Source organism: Netta rufina, assembly GCF_964035555.1.
Source record: "Netta rufina genome assembly, chromosome: 1".
Taxonomy (NCBI): domain Eukaryota; kingdom Metazoa; phylum Chordata; class Aves; order Anseriformes; family Anatidae; genus Netta; species Netta rufina.
This window is the reverse complement of record NC_140123.1, coordinates 67,471,183-67,492,170: the sequence shown is the minus strand read 5'-3', so window position 1 is coordinate 67,492,170 and position 20,988 is coordinate 67,471,183. Positions and strand designations below refer to the sequence as shown.

At 42.3% G+C, this 20,988-nt stretch overlaps 1 protein-coding gene across 1 annotated transcript; it reads right to left on the bottom strand.

The window, feature by feature from the left end:
* Positions 1-137: 137 nt before the first annotated feature.
* Positions 138-17,547, bottom strand: CHST10 (carbohydrate sulfotransferase 10). The gene is made up of 6 exons (XM_084285769.1): positions 17,505-17,547; positions 12,982-13,116; positions 10,248-10,345; positions 7,059-7,293; positions 4,259-4,364; positions 138-2,704 (listed from the first exon to the last, which is right to left on the bottom strand). Exons 2-6 carry the CDS (start codon positions 13,091-13,093, stop codon positions 2,167-2,169), a joined length of 1,089 nt encoding a protein of 362 aa, XP_084141895.1. The 5' UTR covers positions 13,094-13,116; positions 17,505-17,547; the 3' UTR covers positions 138-2,166.
* Positions 17,548-20,988: the final 3,441 nt, after the last annotated feature.

Genomic DNA, 20,988 nt, shown 5'->3' with positions numbered 1-20,988 from the left:
TGTGTGATCAGTAGCTTATGCTTCCAGAGGAAAACAATTCTACTTTTATCTTTATTAGAATTAAACTTTAAGGCCTGAATTCACTATACATTATTCACACTGTTACATTTTAAATCGGCAGAGAGGTAATCAATCAGCTCATTAGCTCCAAAATGCATTTAACAATACATTTTGCTAAGCTCCTGTATTAAGAAAAACACAGAAAAACCTGGAGCTGTTAACGTCTCTTTATCATTGGTTAAGAACTAACAAGTTAGGGCACTGTAACTGCTGCTGCTTTTTCAAAGAATAAAACAAGAAAATCTCACCTTCCTGTTATGCCACCTTGGACTATTCTCTTGCTAATGATGCTCGGTCAATGAGTCTCCCTAATTTCAATTCGTCTGTTGAGATCTCTCTGAACTCACATCCAGCCACAACATGGCTTCGTTTTTGTGGACAGCAGAGCCCATCAGTTTGCCACAGCTTTCCTTTTCCACAAGCGCAAGATGCTTCCTCACGTTGACAGAGGGAGCTATCAAAAACATACTGTGGCTGGATCCAAGAGCAGATTCCACAGCACTGACCACCACTAGCTTTTCTAGCCTGCAATGCTATACTGATCTCAAAAGCAATCCTTTAGGACCAGGATTTTAAAAACAAAAGCTCGCATGCACACTTGTGACAGACCAGTGCCTGTAATTCAGGTATGTGGTCCCTCCCATGTGCTGCAGGATGAGGCGGCAGCACGCTGAGTTTTATTGCTGGTGAACTCAAACACAAGACTTCTCTTTACCAGACACAATGCAAGCACGGGCAAATATTATGGCTGCATTCATTCAGTTCTGTTTTTTTTTTTTTGTTTTTTTTTTTTTTTTTCTTTTTGATGTATAAAATGTGCACAGAAATCTCAGTGACACTCAAACTCCAGGCAGGTTGCCACTGCACCTATTGGTAACACAGATGTTGGGCATTTTTAACCCAGGACACCATGACAGTGAATAACTGGAGGAAAAAAAAAAAACAAAAAACAAACAAACAAAAAAAAACAACACAAGGATTCAAAGGTTACTGCCTCCTTCAGCAGTCGGGAGAAAGAAAGTTGGGAGAAATTTCAGAACGAAATTTTCTGTCCTCTAAGGTACTGAACACTGAGCAATGCAGGATATGAGAAAAAGGTAGATCATTAATCCAAGTAACCTCTAGCAGCTCTTTTACAGGGTATCCTGCTTCTGTGGCTTCCTTATTAATCTTAACTGTTAGAAGACAAAATAAGTTAAAGTGTGTGATATTTAGAAATCACCTTCGATTTCTGTACGTACTCCCACAAATACAATTAATTCTTTATTTTAAATTAATTATCCCTAAGGTTTCCCTAACAATTTTGTATTTCCTCTATGCTCCACTTGCGTCTGGTGTTCTCTGATAATTTACACAGCTGGGATTTAAACAGTACTTTGAAAATCAAAAGTAGAACTATGAAACTCGTCAGACCAGTAGTAAGTACAGTAAACACTTGACAAAAATAGAAAGACAACTGGCTCTGGAACCAGCCCCTTTATGAACAGTTCTGGAGCTTCAGTCAAATTAGGTTCATTTTGAGACAAACAGAAATGGGATTAGATCAGCATTACTATTATTATAGCAGCCACATGACAGAACCTAGATGATTTTACTTGTAAAGCATTCAATCAATTTTTCGTCCTGTACTGGCCTTTAATTTTCATAGCTCATGGGACTACATGCCTTTCTCATGAGCATGAATCATCAGGTTCACCCACATGTCAGAGTTAACCTACAATGGAATTGCCATCTTTATAAATACTTCGCAACGTTTTTAAAATTGCATTCTCTCTGGGAAAGAGAGGGGGAAGATCGTCACCCACTCGTTCTTCCTCTTTTTTTTTTTTTTTTTTTCTGGAGGAAAGAGGGGAGAAGTAGAACTCTGTGTTTTAGATAACAGACTTCATTCCTAACAGATTGCAATGTCACATATTGAAAATATGGTCAGTAAACAACAACTATAAGCCCCTAATTGTTCGTATGACAAGTATCTCACTGAAAAATGGAGCGACGTCAAAAAGCTGGAAAACAAATGGTCGTTCTCAGCTCTGTCAGTGTCGCAGCTGGTATTCACCCAGGTTTAGATTAATCCATTAGACGCTTCTCCGGAGCTCGTCCCAGGTGTCAGTTAAGCAAGAAATCTGGCTCCCGATAACCAAAGAGCTTAAAATCGCCTTCGAAGCGAGCGTAGAGGCGCCTTATGTCCCTCTTGCTAATTCCTGAAAAATAGCGCTCTACTTTTGTTCTGTTGTACACTGTGATGCCTGGTGGAATCGTGGGGTACGACACCAGATGGTCGATGCCAGCTGCTTTCAAGATGTATGGAGCATCGTCCTCCAGGGTTTCGTGGTGCCCGATCACACTGTACGTAATTTCACAGGGGGCACACAGTTCCACGTACGTTACCCAGTGAATGATGTGATCGCCAAACTGAACGTCCAGCCAGCGGTGGTTCGGGTCGCCCAGATAGCGCACAAAATCCTCGAACTGCAGCCCTCTGGTCTCTGTGCGATTCTTTCTGTACTTACGAATGATGCCAGGAGCGATTTCGTGCCGGTACCAAGGTTCAAAGCGAGGATTGTGCACAAATTTGTCTTTAAAGGCAGAGATAAGTCTTTCAAATGGATCTCTGACGATAAAAAACTTGAAGTATAAATTCAGTCTAAATTGAGGAAGAAAGAAAAAAAACAGAAATTGAATAATCAAAGAAATGTAAGAAGCATTTAGCACAGACTTATAAACCATATATAAACTCTGACCACAGAGAAAGCAATGTAAATCCTATCCCGCTTGCATAGCATATCAATAATATAATCAATAGGACTTCTGTATTTATAACTAACAGCTTTTGTATGCAGTACAGAGTATAAACAGTGCTTCCTAGATTTCACGTTTTATTCAAACTAAGGGAGCTTAGTTTGTCTCAACACATAAACAGGAGACCAAATCTTCTATGATGCTGAAAGCTCTGAATTCAAGGTATTTAATGTCATGAGATTAACCTGAAAATGAAAAGCAAAATACACACGATGACACAGAAAAAGTAGCTCTGCAGCTAAATGCAACAGAGGGTTGCATTTTTCAATGGCAGGTAGTTAGACAAATCACTGCTTCAGTACAAAAAAAAAATATAAATTACTTGAAATTTCATCATGCTTTCAGTAATGTCTCAGAATATTATTTTAATGAGACTAACAGTTTTCAACAGAATTTCACATTTTGTTGTGACACCACTGAAATGTACGATTCTGTAATCAGAGATTATCTGTAGGGGTAAACCAAAAATAAACGTTCATTTCAGTAAATAACAGGGAAAGGAGATGTAAAGCCCAGTCCTCACTGAAGTAAGCGGATGGACACTTTCCAGCCTCAACAGACACTTGAATCAATCTTCAAGTTCTCCTGACTTAATCCTAACCAAGCCAGAGTAGAGGTGAGCAAACTAGATCAACAACACTAGACCATCACCACCATGGAGCTCTGCTAGCTGACACCTCGTGTAGAAGGTGCTAACTCTTCAGAATGGCTCAATATACACAGCAACCACGCAAGCACAACCTTGCAAGTGTCCACTGTCAACTTGCTTCCTGTTCTCTTTCCATGCTCTAACACCCTGTGGGGATTATTTATGGAAAAGGCTCTACTAGAGATGAAAGTAGACAGAGTCAAAATCTAGCCAGAATAATTTAGAAGATTCTACTGCAGAGAAGTATGTGTTTTTTTTCCTCCAAGAAGAAATACAAGCACTCAAAAAGGAAGATAAAATGTTTCAGCTGAAAGGACAATACTCTCAGGCTAAGGAGCAGTAACTTTTTAGACCTATCCAGCTCAGTCCTGGCAAGCGAATCTGACTGCGATGACAATCCTACACGTTAAGAGCCAGGATTTGCTCTTAAGGGTGGAACTTCTCACTAAACCTTCCCCCCTCTGAAGGTGAATTAAGCAACAAATAGGTGTGTGCTGAACTACAGACACCCTATACCCAGAGGGAGTTGGCTGGGTTGCCTAACTACATCAACAGTTACCTTGGTGTTCCCCTTCAAAGCCAGCAGAGAGGTCGCTCCAGTAACATCGAAGAGGATAAAAGAAAAATACAAGTGGCAGAACAGAAACCCCATTGTCCTCAATTCCACGTGTGGACTTCACTGTCCTAGTGACTGTTCATCCCACCCATGAATCCAAATCCGTGCCACCCCCCTGGGAAGCCAGCTCTTACCGTTTTTTAATTTCAGAGTCACTGAAGGAGGACAAGCGTGGAAGGCCATTCTTCTCATGATCGTGTACAATGTTTTCTGGGATGTCTTCTATGGAAGAATATGCTCCTGGACAAATTAAAAAGAGAGAGCATGAGAATTATTTCAAGGGAGAGGAAAACAGAGTCAGCACCAGCAAGCAAGCCTTTGGCAGAGAGCTCTCTGGTTTATCTGTTTCCTGTATGTTTAGTGTTTACGGTTTCTATATTTAAAACTGTTAAATGATAAGAAATTCCAACTGTAAAGCTGAAAACTTAAAATTCTTAAGGGTACATGCCATAAAGATCGAAGACCACATGGCTTGAAAACCCTCAGAAACATGTTACAAATACTTCATCAGCAATTATACCTAAGCCTAGAGCCCCCCACCGCACTGTCTCCCTACTCCTTCCCTCTGCCCACACATACAGAGTAAGACTTTGAGAATTAACTCCAAAGAAGGAATGGGATTTTTGGCTCAGTTTCCACCAGCAGCAAAAAATAAATGCTGTGGGCTGCTTTTGGAACTGTGTCAACACAAAAGCACTTTGCTGTCAGGATCCATGAAGTTCCTTTAATGACTACACTGTACTCAAACAAAAATTCCAATCATACAATATTACACAGATTAAAAAGCACCAAAATTAACAACAAAAAGCCTCCAGATACTCTTTTTTTTTTTTTTTCAAGCACATAAGCCGACAAGAAAAATAACGTCACTAAATTCTAATGCACTAATTTGAAGATCCCGATCCTTGAAGTTATAATGACCTTGAGAAATATCTCGTGTGGATGCCTGGACTCAGAAATAAACCTTCAGACAACAGCATCAATTCAGAAAGACAACCTGCAGCGAGAACAGGCTGAAACAAAACAAGCTCTTCAGGTAAAAGCCTCTATGGCATTCTCTCTTCCAATACTCTTACCACGGGCATAATGCAGATAATTAAAGTTTCAATAAAAATCTTAGGGGTAGTCAGAACTGCAGCGAATAAGCCACGCCACTCAGATTCTCGGTTTTCTAATTGGGGGTGGAGGAGGGGGCAGTATTTTATTACATTTTTCTAATTGTATTTTTTGGTACTCTAGGGGAATTACATGTGCACAACAGATGTCAGATTAGACATCCTCAGAAACTGAATGCTTATACGCATCCCGAGCTGAGGTTCAGTACAAGCAGTATCAGAATTAGCTTCCCCACCGTGCCACAGATGTGTTTCTCCATCCTGAACCTCAAAATACCACTTTTAGGATGCAAAGCATTTCCCACCAAGTATCATTCCTGTCTGTGGAAAAAAATACCTAAAAAGGAAAAAGTTACAATTGCAGCAATAGCCTTCATCAGCAGACACTAGCACACTGGCAGCTCAAGGCAGAACAGACTGGTGTTCACACAGACACCATTTTCTATCACTATCCAACACGCCAGAACCAGGAACCTCAGCGTGACAAGTACCCAGCTAGTAAGACAAGAGTTATCCTCCACTGAACACAGCTAAAAAGCTCTGCCTGTCCTGAGCGATTCTTTGCATGTTGCCTCTGTTAAATTCCACTAAGAGTAGGTACTTCTAAGGTTCTCATATAGTTTCATACTAAGTATTTTCTTCAAGTGTGGCTTTCATAGGCATTTAAGACATGTGCATACCTATGTGCATCCATACCTCTTCTGGACTTTCAGCTCCAATCCATGTCTCAAGATTGAAATTAATATTCAAGTCTTTAGAGACATACTCCTTACTACAAAAGTTTTCATGAGGAAAAGGAACAGTTCATTTGCCAGTTTGTGACTATTTCCTCCTTGACGCGTGAACTACCTCACACAAGGTAAAGGAAATACAAGAACATAAGTGCAGAGGTGGCTGTTCTCAGGGTTCTTGTACCAAGAAACGTGTGTTTACTGTGTTCAGGTCTTACCCACATCTTGCTGAGCTACGCCACCTGCAAAACCACTGAAGAGCCCCAACTGACTCGACTATACATCGGAAGGTTGCAGCCCTGGTGCACAGACAAGACGATCTCCTACGTCAAAAAATGGTGTGTTATATTAAATACGATCACTTTAAGTTTGTGTGTGCACAGTGGCGCAGTAGAAAACCCTGAGGAAACAAGTTATTTGTATTGGCATGCCATGCTACCAGAAGAGTGTGCTAGGCTGCAGGCAGATAGCAGTAATCACCTCACAGATTGCTGTTCAAACACACCGGGTCCCTTTACTCCTTCTTTTAGTCTTTCATAACACACCTATGCTGACAACAGCATATCCTTAAACACATCAGTCTCATAACTCACGTGATGGCTCAGCGATTACACGTACACAGGATTTCAGCACTACAGGCCTAAAGCAGCTGCTCAATTTTAACTAGCTTTCCTCATGCCTAAATAAGCCAAAGTTAGAAGTTGGCAGGTTCAAGTCTGAGATTTTGTATTATTATTGCTTAGGGAATTGTGATACCTTTAATTTACTTATTTCACATTCTTTAAATTAGTATCGCCCCTTCTAATATAACAATTCTACCTACCACACGCATACAAGTACTCTTTTATGACTCAAAATACTTTTGAGCCAAACAGTAATGATTTTTTTTTTCTACAGAAAGAGCAGGTTTATTTTCTTCAGGAGATGTTTTGAGAGGGCTAGAAGCAACTGTGAAGAACGAGCAGTTAAAATCAAGTATCAGTGTACAGAAAAGCAGAAAGAATCCATTTTAATCTTGTCCCAGTTGGACCAATTCTGCTCCTTCCTCCTCCACAGAGAAGCCCACACACCCACAGCTGAGTAGATACCATTTAAAACAATCAAGACTTTTTTCCACTGAGTGTTGCCCACTTTCGGCGTCTGACAAAACAGGATCTTGTGCTTGTCACACACAAATATTCGGTCCAAGACGAATTTGGAAACTGCAGTGTGAGAGAGATTTCTCAATGCAGCGTCTCTGCAGACATTCCGGAGAAGCTCAAGCCTTTCCATATGAACCAGGGGCTGGCGTATCAGATTTCCAGTAAAAGCTTTTCCAGTTGGCTTCATAAAATAGAGAAAGAAAGAAAGAAGAAAAAAAAAAAAAAAAGAGTGCAGAAGTTTAGTTTTCTGATCAAATTCTAAGGCATAAAAATCTCCAAACTATGCATCCTAATGACTCCCAGGCTCATCATAAAAACATGACTGGCTATTAACTAAAGGAGTAACACTGTTCCCTCCTCTGCTGCTGCTGTAGATATTGGTACAAATAAGCCATTACAGTAGTAAGAGCTTTTCCGTACAACTTGAAGTTCATTGCAGAGCAGCTGGGTCTTATTCCAGTCTTTGCCTTCACCGAAGACTGGACCTCCCCCAAAGCTTCAACAGCAAGTAAGAAAACTTCTAAAGGGTTGGTATGAGAAGGTGGAATTATTACTTTCAACAGAAATCATGCTTTAGTCTCAGAGGAGGTGGGGCTTCAGGCAGCTAACCCTTCTGTCTGGGAAAGAACTGTTTAGGATAGAAGTTCTGTGTTGTTTTCTAGCATCCGCAGTGTTATTTTCACAGTCCTGCAGTAATGTTTTCACTTACCCAACCTGCAACAAGATCAAGTGGGCAAAAATTCACACAAGCATCAGCACTTACTGTGGCAAATGCAAAAAACACGCAGCATTCCACTTACCCCAAAATGGATGACCCGTTTTTTGTGATTACAACCACAAGCCCTCTGCCTCACAGTTAATAGGGAGACAGGAGGAATAAACTTGTTTGATTAACATATGACGTGAAATTTAAAATTTATGTTGAAAAAAATCTTCATCTTCCACTACCTAATTTACAGAATTGGATCTGGTAAAGGAGGGAGTTAAAATTGTCTTCAGAAAAACAGAACGTACACTGTCAATAATGTGGTTTCCTTTCTTGTGTGTGTGCGGGGGTGGAAGCGTCATTTCTTTGTTTGTTTTAAACCCTATTTGAGCACAGAAAAACAAACCTGCTACCCAGATAGTACTCTTTTAAAGTCTCTCAGTTGCACCGACTCATCTTTAAGCATGAGTACAGCATCTTTAATAGATGAGTGAAGTTAGCTGAATTTTACTCTGAGAAGCCATGCAAAGAGAGCAAACATTACAGACATTCAGCAACTCGGTTCAAGTTACCTGTTTTATTTTTTTCCACATTGCTCCTCTCAAAGTTGGAGAATACTGGTTTCATGAACTTTGCTAAACGCGAATTTTCTAGTTTTATGGTGCTTCCATGTGAATAGGAAGGGGTAAAAAAAAATCTACTTCTGCTTTGACCTAATTTGCCAGCTGGAGAGAACGCGCATTTAGAAACGGGCCAAAATTTAACACACAAGGAAAATTCACTTACAGTTTTGGCATAGCACAGCACATTATGGTGTCAAACTGTTCTTCGCTTTCATAACTTCCTCACTTAAATGCCACTACCTTTTGCAGCAAGTATGATGTTAAGAAGATATACTGTAAAATGAAATAATTTTTTCTGTCTCATTTTCACAAATCACTCCAAGACATTCACTGTGCTGTGGGAACTTCACTGTTACCCAGGTAAATTTAAGAGGCATTTGACTAAGCCATTATATCCAAGCTTTGTCATTCCTATCTTCACACAGTCCTTTAGATACAGCGTCCAAGCACCACATGAAAAAGGGATGATTTTACTTTTTGTCCCAATTCTTCATAAGGAAAAGAAATATCTTATCCTGCTTTTTGTTTGCTACTCCTCCCCAGTATTCCCTGCTCAGGACGTAATCTGGACAGCCTGACAGATTGCTTATCTGTCAAAACAATTCCTTTTGCATATGACCGGAATTAATATTACTGTTCTATGTTTTATGCTGTCAGGAAGTCAAGAGGGAATAGTTTTGGATCCAGAAACCTTATTATCCTCTTCCATTCAAGTAAGGGAAGATATTAAAACTTGCTACATAGATCTGCCAGCTTTTCAATTGAAAAAAGGCTTTCTCCCAAATGTTTTTGAGGATAACTTATATTTCATTTTTTTTCACAGAAGAAAACAAAAAGTGCCATGCTTATAGAGAGAGCATCTTTGTAGCAATTTTTCATGCTACATTACAAAAATACTCTAAACCTTAGTTACTTATTTAATCAACAGCAAAAATAAATTGGCCTTAGCCCTCCACGCAACTAGTTCACATTTGCATAGAGAATTTTCAGAGTTTCCTTGTGAGTTAGCAAGTACCACGTTTGTTCTGCTTTGTTTCTGAAAGCACAGAGTTGTGCACCTGGATCAATTTGTATTGAACGCTATTGTAATCATGTTCTACTTTGGACAAACTGAGATGTGAAGTGCAAAACATGAGGAAGAAATGGAGTCTGTTAAAAAGAATCAGAGAGATTGGGCAAAGAACCAAAAGGAACTAAAAGAGGAAAGACACAGGCCTTCCCTCAAGGACCATAAACCTGATGGCTATAACAAGGCAGACTACAGGTGACCCAAGACTGGGCCATTATATAAGAAAGGCTAGCAAAAAAATGATTGTCGTGACTTGATAAAGTAGCAAGGGGAGTTTTAGGTTGGATGTTAGGAAGAACTTCTTTACTGAAAGGGTTGTTAGACATTGGAACAGGCTGCCCAGGGAAGTGGTGGAGTCACCATCCCTGGAAGTCTTTAAAAGACATTTAGATGTAGAGCTTAGGGATATGGTTTAGTGGGGACTGTTAGTGTTAGGTCAGAGGTTGGACTCGATGATCTTGAGGTCTCTTCCAACCTAGAAATTCTGTGAAATTCTGTGAAATTTTCTGCTAGAAATGGAAACACACTAGGTTGAATCATTCTGATAAAACAAGATTGAAAGTCACCATAAGAAACTAGCTTCGTGAAGCTGAAATGAATTCTGTTGGCTCTATGCAAATAAAACAGCCTGAATAATAATTCCTGACTAGCAATTCCCTTAACCACAGGAAGCCCTTACTTAATCCTCCTTTTCTCCCACTCCTTATACATGTAGCCCTTATCTCAACGGTATGCACCTGGAATTCTTCAGGCCAACGCTCTTCCTCTGGCTTGTGCGCCTCCTCCACTTTTGTCACAGCTGTCAGTATTACTGGCTCTTGCTTGGCACCATAGCCTAAAGAAGGAGGAGAGATAAGAGCATTATGAGGGAGAGGAGGGGGGAACTGTTTCTGTTTTACAGCTAGCACAATGGAACAACACTTTCTGCACTAAGCATACAGAACATTAGGATTTGTTTTCAAATGGGAAGATACTAGAGAAGACATGAGACAGGCTATGAATATTTTAAAGTATGTGCTCTATGGGAGTTTTGGATGCAACTTTAATTTAGTTTCATCAAAGAAACACGACCACTGTATTTTATTTTGGTCTTTTTAAAGCAAACTGCCTACAGAGTAACAGTCATAAACCCAAATATCAGGAAAAAATAATTTGTTTTGGATATGTTTTAAATGTTAATATATGATAATTTAATATTCTTTGGTAGACGAATAACTATATGGACATGACAGTATGAGATTTTTTATTTTTCAATAGCTTTCCTGCAGCACATGCAAATAAAAAAAATGTAATTTACCAGGTTTGGGCTCTCCCCACCCCTGTATCAGTAGGTATGTTTCATCTATTGTAAACTCTTAGACATTAACAACAACAAAAAAGCATCATTAAGGAGCATCTTTAATTTCCTCGGTGCTTTAAGTGATACCTCTAGCCAGCACTTAAGAATACAAGATCCCTTTTCCATTTATTACTGAATGATGGCCTTCCTTTGAGACGCCCACGAGGAGAAAAACAATTCAGATAATACCCTGGTTCTTTGATAATTATTTTAGAGCAGCTAATAGTTTGAGACCAAATTGAAGTATGTAAAGGAAAAACCTCCTGCATCTTTTGCAGTTGGCATGCTGCTATAGGGAAACCAAAAAATAACAGAAGACTGTAGTTTTATTTCACACAGTGCAGAGAGATCAAGAATAATTTGAAGCTGCTTTCCCTAACCACAAAGGAAAAGAACGTGATCTCTCCCTGAAATTTATTTCTATCCATACTAGACTTCTTTTCCCTTCATATAGTTTGTTCTTCTATGAATCAAGTTTCCTCATCTGCATCCATGATGGCTTAGTTTTACGGTCAAGAAAACATGCACTGTGATGTCCCTTTTTAAGGGAGTACTCAAGTGTGCCTACATTGGACTTCAAGTAAGGACACAGATGAAAATGCAAGTTAAAACTGAAAGCAAGGTTAGCATCCAATGCTTGGATGCACAGACTTCATTCATAATACCCTGTGGTTTTGTTCTAGCTCCTAAGTAGTAACGTTCAAATAAGGAAGTTTTCTGACAAGCCACATTGCATTCAGTCTATGAGCTCCTCCAGACCTGGCCATCCTGTTCAGACTTCCTCCAAACCTCTGCTGGTACATTCACTTCACTTCCCTTCACCAGTCCCAACACAAATGCTGCTATCCCCATACAAACATTTAACCACAATCATGCCTTTGCAGGACTGGAGCTTCAGAAATTAGAGTCTCTGCTCAGAGAGCTGTTCAAAGAGGAAGGAGGATTCAGCATAGATGAAAAAGATAAAAAAAAAAAAAAAAGGCAAGACAAGATAATAAAAGCATAAAAATGGCAAGACAGATAATAAAATGCATAAAAAATGCAAAGGGTGTACTCTAGTATTTTTTTTTTTTTTAAGTACATTTTAGTTCCCCTGACAACTTCTGGTGGAAATAACTACTCCAAGAATACCTGAGCTCAGAAACAAGAGTTGGCATGGCATGAAATACCGGAACATTTAACTACCTAACATAAAACTGGCTTGTTTGCAGATGTACTAAGGCTCAAACAGAAGTGAAGAAATCCATGAGGTTGGCCTACAGCTCTCATCTGTAAGACCTGCTGAATAAATCTTCACAGAGATGTATGCTATTTTAAAAGGAGCTCCTAGCATGTTTATCCGCCATCAAGCCAATGAAACAAATGGCACGAGTGATCCCAGTGCTTCAAAAATTACACATTTTTTGTATATCTCAGAAAGATGCTGAAGTACAGATCTCTTAGGACTGTATGTAGGCTGCATCATCACCCTCACCATAAACTCCCTGCAGGACTTCTTTTTTTTTTTTTCTCCTAACAGAAGCTCCTCAACAGACAGAAAGCTGTAGCACTCTGTGTGGTGTCATCAAATGGCTTAAATTCCTCTCCAGCTTAACACCAGCTGGGCTACTTATGCTAAGCAAAAGCCTATAAGCTGTTTGTCAGTCAAACAGCAGAGGATAAAACTGAATGCAAGAAGCAGGGTAGAAGTGGCTAGGCTAAGTGTCAGGACGAGCAGTCACAAGAAGACAGAAACCAGTCTCCTGGGAAAGGGACTCTAATTCCCAAGAACCTCCTCTATCTTTAAACGGGTAGTTTTGACCACTGTTTTGTACACAAATTCTCCTCCTAGTAGATGAAGTTACTGAATACATTTGAAAAAGTAGGCCTCACAAGACAGAACTTCAAAACCCATTCCCCTCTGTTCTTAACCATGAAGGAAAAAAAAAAGACCCAGCGTTAGTTCTGCAGACTGCTACCTAGAATAGCAGAAATTGAGTATCAGCACTGCTGTTCCTATAAATTTATCTCTTCTGTTCTCAGTCCTACTGAAGAAGAGAGGTAACGTGCTGAGAACTGCTTTGCACAGGAGTATTTGTGTGAACCACTAATTCAGTTTTCTCTTTCTCATCAAATATTAAACTTGAACTTACCATCTGGGTCTTTAAAAGTCAATGTGATAAACTTGCTAGCAACCATGAACATGAATATCACCCAAAAGCATGCAGCTAGCAGCAGCCACTGGTGGTGCATGTTGTCAGACATGAGCCATATAAAGTTGTTGCTTCCTGTCAGAAAGAGGAAAGATTGACACGTTAATTCTTTTTGTTCCACTTCAGAAAAACACTTTCCATTACCAAAATGACAAAACTGTAATTATACACATGGGTCCTGAAACATAACAAAAGCAGCAGTTTTCTCTTTCTATTTTTTGTTCTTTTGGCTGGGTTTTTAACTGGTATTATTAAGCTTAACCTGCTGCTACATTTGAAGGTAGTAACGTTTCTTATTATTTTGCCACTTTTTTTTTTTGCCAGTAAAGGATCAACTGGAAAGTTTTTGATTTCCATCATGCATTATCCACATAACCAGCAGAAGGGGGTTCCTTGCAGCAGTGCCTACTACATGTAGCTGAATCCACGCACGTATTATGGATATGACCTCCCCAGGAGCACAGGAAGGGCTACCTAGGGAACTCAGACCACAGATTTAGTGCACAAAGAACCAAAAGGCACTGACTGAATCGAGCAGGGGGGAGGATGAGGACACAGCACTGCATTGCAAGCACGTGGTGTACGGCCTACCTTGCACAGCTTGTATGTTTAGGGGAGTGCTCCCAGTACTTTTTAGCTGGAGTTTAGAAAGCACAACCCTGATAAGTTTTTTTAATGGTTAAAAAGTAAGAAGCAATATAAAAGAAGCCAATTAGAGAATAGAATAAGGTCCCAGCCATTAAGACAAATGCATAATTTTAAACTGCACCTTTTGCTGAATATTCAGCTTCTGATGGGCAACACATTCATGGAAGAACTGGGGCTGACACTGAGCATCTGCAAAAACCTCACTGCAAAATTTAAGCTTCCATAACTTAAAAAAAAAAAATCATTAAAATAGAAATCTAAGAGCAAACACCATTACCTACCAAAATCTAAGGCTTATCAGGCCTGAAAATTTATCTTGCAAAAATAAAGCACTGCTGTCTCAGTTGTTGCTGCAGAGGCAAGACACCTGAGGGGCTGAACACAGGTGATGGGAAGTTCAAATGTCAGTGAACTCTTCCTTTTGAGGATACAGGTGATAAAGCAAAAATCTCATAAAATTAGATTCTTACAAGAGTCTTGTGAGACTTGTCCATGTAGCCACAAATAAATAAAGAAAGAAAGAAAGAAATCACACACCTAGCAACAGGATCAAACTCAGTCCTAAAGGAACCAGGCACAGCTTGAAAGATAAGCACACCTGCATGATCCTGTGATCACACTTTCTGCACAGCCACTGGAGCGAAATGCCAGACAGTAAGTGAGGCCCTCATTCATTCCCAGCTAACATCACGCTAGTTAATACTCAGAAGAGCAAAATCTGCATTAAGTTTTTGATTGTATACTAGTGTTTCACCTTTTCCGTTCCCACAAAGCTTAAATAACAGAAGTAAGCCTATTTTGACATTGTTCCAACACATCCACCTGCTACATCAGTACTGCTGCTACAGGTGCTGATTGCTTTTCCAAAGAGCTTTTGCCTTCGAGCAATGCAAGCGCTTCCAGGAAGGGTTCTCGCTGTAGCTGACAGAAGTGAAACGTCTTCAGGGTACGCTGAAAACCTGTGCAGACAGGCAAGCAGTTCAAAATGGATTTGGGAACCTAGGGATCTAAGTGAAATGGGCGAGAGGAGGAAAAGAACAGAGCATCTCCCATTACAGAAACAGAACTCGCAATTTTTAGCTTGGCTGGCAGCATTCAGGCCTATTTTTACTTCCTCAGAGCAGTATTTTTCAGTTTGGATTTGAAAGGCCCTTCATTTCCACCTTCCTTTAAGATTTTATTTCTGAAAACTTCTTGAAACACCACACTTCAGTAAAAAAAAGATAGATCAACTGTCTTTCAGACAATTACTGGTTTGACCTCCATGAAGATGATGACTGTCATCTCCCACTTTCTGCTGCAATTCCCTGGTTATCAACTAAGCATGTGATGTCTGAGACACTTTATTCTTCAACATCAAAAGCTGTTGGCCAGGACGGGCATATCCCACAAGAGTTCTAGAGCATGGACTCTTTCCAGTTCAGCAAAGCAGTTTCATTCTCTTTGTACCTTTACACTAAGGCTAAAGATGCCCAAAGATCCTTGCTGGAAACCATCAGATCTCAGAGGCTCTCTTTTTCCAGTGTGCCACGACATCTGCTATCTCCTGTTCAAGCACTAGAGCTCACCACCTCTGCTTTCAGACATGCCAACAATTTGGAAAATTTACCGACTCCCACAGGTAAGAGAGAAATGCAAAGCAGACATCAGGCACAAAATGTAGCAACGACATTTTTACTTTTTGGGTAGCTCTACCACAATCACGAGAACCATTCAACATGCAAAACACTACTGAACCCTTCTTCAAGGCAGCAGACTGACAGCAGCTTGCAGAGGACACTGCCTGCAGAAGGAAATTCTCTTTAACCATCAGCTGCTGGCTCTTCAGAGACGTGCTGAATTTTGTCTGGGACAGACCCTCCTGTCTAACCCATTGCATCTGCTCTACATAAAAGGGGCAGAAGTGGGCCTACTACATCCAAAGCATCCCCGCCCATCTGAGGAGTTCTGTAATGGTGATGGATAAGCACCATTCAGTAAGAAATATTGATCCGTATCTCCTTATGTAATTTATGCACTGAGTTTCTAAAGACGCTGTGCTAAACGACATGGGGAGAGCAGTTTCAGTGTGCTCTGACCTGAAGAGTGACAGCAGTAGCACACACAGGACCCTGCAGCCAGACCCTGTGCTCCAAACACCTGAGAGCATCGCGTTATTTACCTTGTGGACACGGCTCAGAGACCAGAACGGGGACAAAACTGCAGCCACATCCATAACGTCCACCATCATTACCCTTCACGACGTTGGAGAGGAAAGCATTAAGTAACTTAGCACGCAGCAAATCTACACCCAAATTCACTGCGTCGTCAGAGGATTTATCATAACGTGATTACAATGGCTGGCACTGGGGCTCTCTTCCAGCATCCTCAACAAAAACTACATCTATCTCATGAAGCAGAACTATTCAAAATGATATAGAGAAGTAACTCGGTCATTATTCTCACTTAAACGCAATGACCATTAACATTTCTAAGAGAAGCATTTATGTTGTTTCCTGTTCTCTAGCTTTTTCTTCCCTAATAGATAGCTTTATCATTTTTACATACAGTAATCACTTCCTGCTATACCTCCAATTTTACTGCCTTGCTCTTGCCCCTCTTTTTACTTATTTTCCAGTGAACATATACTAGCTTCTGTTTTTACTCTTTAATTGTTTCCTTTGGCTTCTAAATGTAACTTTTACTTCTTACTGCCTAAAACGTTTTTTCCTTGCAGGCAGAAAAAGCAAGGAAGCTGCTGAAGTCTCAGTCCATCTTCTCACAATTCAATACACAGGATTCTCAGTCTAATTGCAATTCCATATTTTAGGAGCACAAAAACAAAAAAAGAATCCACTCTCTCTGCATCTATTACTCCGTCTTTCCTTCCCCAAACAACATGCTCAAACCCAAACTGGCACGTTTCCCCCCTATCAGCCAGACACCAGTTTCAGTGAAACCCATGCAACGTGCAAAAACGCGATAGCAAACACACGCACAGCCACGAACCAAGGAACGGGACATGGTCTGAGAGTAACATTAGCTGGAAAAAACACTAGGACTTCGGGGAAGACTGATCCTTTCCATGTGAATGACAGAAAAAGATGCAGAGGAGTTAAAACAATTTTAGAAATTGATGCACAGGCCTGGACAGGGGCTCCCTGGTAGGACAGCCTTTGCACGCCAGTAGCCTCCGACTACCAAGTGCTCGCCCATTAGCTCGCAACTAATGCTCTAACCCAAACTTGTAATGAAGAGCAAACAGCAGCTAGCTGGGATACCCCATTCACTTTCTTCGAGGCCTCCTTTCTGTTATCTGAAGAGATCTGGACAATTTCTTAATACTTTAAGAAAACATACAGACTAAAACCTATTGCATGCCCATTGGAGGGGTGCTGTCAGATGTTTTAACACACGTTATAACGGGGATTTTGGGAAGCCAACTCCTTCCGAAGGCTTTCCACCACCTTGCTGGCACTGCCAGGCCCACGGTCTCTGTTCCTACAGCTGCCGCTGGAGAGCCGAGCCCCCGCTGAGCATGCAGGATCCACCTGCCAGCAGGAAGGCACCAAACCCTGCAAGCACTGCACGACCCACCTCACCCACAGACAGGCTGGGCACCAATTAACCCACCAGCACCCCAAATGCCATCCCACCCAGGCACCTTCTCCACGCTGGGGCGTGCTGAGGGGCTCAGCAGCGGGTCCCTGGCAGGCAGCAGGTGCAATGTGGCAGGCACCATGCTGCTGGGGGGCACGGCAGTGCTGCTGCTCGCTGCCTCCCCTGCACCCACCTCTCTCCCCCCCACCCCGACCCCGACCCCAGCCCCAACTCACCGGCCTCACTCGGCGGCTCGGAGAAGCGGCCCCGGCCGCCGCATCCCCCCCTCCCCGCCCGGCTGCGGGCTCAGCTGCTGCTGCCTCCTCCTCCTCCTCCTCCTCTTCTTCCTCCTCCTCCTCCTCCTCCCGGCCCCGCCGCCTCCATTTCCTCCGGCCCCGCGGCGGGGATGGCAGGGGAGGGAGGAAGGAAGGGGAAGAAGGAAGGAAGGCGGAGGCCGGCTCGGCCCCGCTACGGGGAGGCTGCGGGGCGGAGGCAGGAGGGAGGGAGCAATGGATGCACCGCCCGCCCCGCCATCAAAACGCCACGGGGGCCCGGCCTTCTGAAGGAAGGGGTGGTACTGGGGTAAAGCTACCCCGTTTTAGAGCTCTTTAGATACTGAGGGTGCAGCTTGCAGGGTGAAATCGTGGCACAACACCAAGGGCAGGCCCCCAAAGACGCGCTCCTGCGATCTGACCCCTCGCAGAAGTGGTCCCGTCCCCTCTGTCCAGTCATAAAAATCGATTTGGGTGCTGGGAGCTGGTAAATGAAATGAGGGGCACAGGGAAATCCCATCTTTCAGATGAAAAGTCAGAGTAAATGGCATCCTTAAGAGTCTTGTTGGTCAGCCAAAATGAATCGTGCAGACATACGCATACTGCATACCTTCATCTTTACATCTCTGTATCTTCCCCCGAAACATGCTCTGTCCTCAGGAAGACTCACAGGACAGGTGGGAGACCCAAAAGCCACACAAGGAATAAAACTTGACTGAGAAATTTAGGTTGATTTTCAAGCTTTGAGGAGAAATCCCTGATTTTCCAGACAAAATGATCTCATGTCCACACTGTGCAGGGCTGGCTCCCTCTGCAGTAGTGTTATAGTTCATGCTATGTGGCGCTTCACCCTGTTTTTCCTGTAAAATCTCATGTGGTGAACCTAACAAATTTGCTAATTGCGTGATTGTGTAGATAAGTAAATACCTAAATAACACCCAGCCCCTTGAAAGTGATTTACAGTGGAAGATTTTTTTTTCTTGCCCTGAACCCTCTAAGGTCTATGAGGAGCACAAGGAAACCTGCTGTCGGGTCAGCTCAAGAGTTGACAAATTCAGAAGAGACAGAGTTGTAGAAGTTTCTGCCTATCTGTGTCCAGTTACCAATTAAAAAAAGAAAGAGAAAAGCCAAAGGACTCCATGAGCCTTATTAAATGTCTCTGGCCAAGAGGAGGATTTGGTCCTTCTAATCCGTGCCTCTCCAGACTTGATCACCACGATGTGCTACACTGCAGCCTGGCCAAGAGAGCCCAAGGAAGCCCATCTGGATTAGATCTGGAGCAGATCAGGCCAATACAAATGTATTAACAGCAGTGCCTTCAGTGCTACGCTGTTGGCAGAGAAATACCAATGAAGCTACTTTGATCTCACTGTGAACCAGTGGCCAAAAAACATTAACCAGAAACCCAAGTCCTCTGCCTGACTGTGCTGTTTGCTTGTACCAGCATCCTGGGACACCACACCCTCATCCCTCTAGAAACTGTGATAGTTACCTTGCTGGTGAAGCACACGGGAAGTCTGTGGCTGTCACCACTTTGAGCCTTGCATAGGCTAGCAGCTTTGGAAGTTGCTTCTTTCCACAGCTGCAGCCACGTAGATACATTAATAAGCAACCTCCAGATGTGGAACCAATTTCTGACAGATTATCAGCCTCAACCCGAGCCCTTTAACCTCTCAAGTATGTTGTTACTGACATGTAAAATAATTAATCCTGTATAAAAGGAACCATTTTTTTCCAGACTAAGCACAGTTAATAAGCTTTGTTTTCAGTAATTGGCCCTGAAAGCGTCTGATGAAGTTGAAGAATGTGTCTCATAGGCAACTGTAAAGTTGGATTATACAGTTGCTAGTCCAGACCGACAGGATTCTTGCTACTAGGAATGTGAAACTGTAGTGGGGTTTAGTGCTTAAATTGGCAGCAAAATCAATATTTCAGTCCTTTTTTTTTTTTTTTTTTTTTTAATACTAGAGAATTTTTATACTATCAAAACAACAACAACAACAAAAAAAAATTGTGCTGGTGAAAAGCCACCCTGCTCTCTCTGGGAAGTTCTAGGGTGACCACAGCTTCCTCAGAGATATACAAAGCTGGTGAAGAACCTGGAGCACAAGGCCTGTGAGGAGCGGCTGAGGGAACTGGAGGTGTTCGGTCTGGGGAAGAGGATGCTCAGGGAAGACCTCATTGCTCTCTACAACTGCCTGAAAGGAAGCTGTGGGGAGCTGGGGGTCGGCCTCTTCTCACAGGTAACCAGTGACAGGACTAGAGGGAATGGCCTCAAGTTGCACCAGGGGAGGTTCAGGCTGGCAATGAGGAGACATTTCTGCTCAGAAGGAGCAGTCAGGCACTGGGACAGGTTGCCCAGGGAGGTGGTGGAGTCACCGTCCCTGGGGGTGTTCAAGGAGAGGTTGGACGTGGTGCTTGGGGACATGGTTTGGTGGGTGACAGTGGCAGTAGGGGGGTGGTTGGACCAGATGATCTTGGAGGGCTTTTCCAACCTGAATGGTTCTGTGGTTCTGTACTTCTGCATCCAGGGGAATGATGCACCCATACTCCTCCAAGGATATGAGTCTAAGCTGGAAAATTTGATCTTAATAACACTTGCGACATTTGTGCCATTAAAAAGGCGTTTGTGTCCTAATAACTCTTGTATAGTGTTACTGCTGGTTTGATGTTTCTCCCAGAGGAGTCCTACTTGCAAAAGCTCAGTATCTGCAGGTTGGCCGGTCAGAAAGACCAGGTGTGGCACTGGGCATCTGAGCTGCAAGAGGCACATTCAAGCACGTTAAGAAATGACTGTCTGTCAGCAGCAGGCCCTCTTGACTGCTTTTGGTATGAGTTAATCCCAAATAGCATTTAAACATACCTGCATGTTGAAGCAAGCCCCTGGCTTGGACAAGATAAGCAACCATCCACACTGCAGTTTGCATTTGTACGCATCCAGCCTAAGCACACTGCTGAATCACAGATTCATTAAGGTTGGAAAAGCCCTCCAAGAACATCTGGTCCAACCATCCCCCTACCACCAATGTCACCCGATAAACCTGAACCTGAAGGCAGGGAGGGGACTTTTTCACAGTATTCAGCAAAAGCACAGGCTTGCCTATATTGCTAACCTTATGCTGATTTTTTTTCCTTCTCTCCTTGTTGTTATTTCTGGTTTTAATCCAATGCCAATTACTTGGATCAGTCATGCTTTGCCTCCATAAAAGCTGACCCTAAGACAAGTCACCCGTTCCACATCAAGTACTCGGGAAGAATAAATCTTATTTAAATCAGCAGGAACAGATGCTTTTCCTCTCATTACTGGTGAGGTGCCATTATTGGGAAGGTTACAGTTCTGCTTCATGGCTGCACTCCTGAGGCACGGCTGATCACGCTTTGCCGCTGGTCTGACATGGTGCCTCTGGCATGTAGTACATTTATTAGGGTGTGATCTTCATCACCAGCT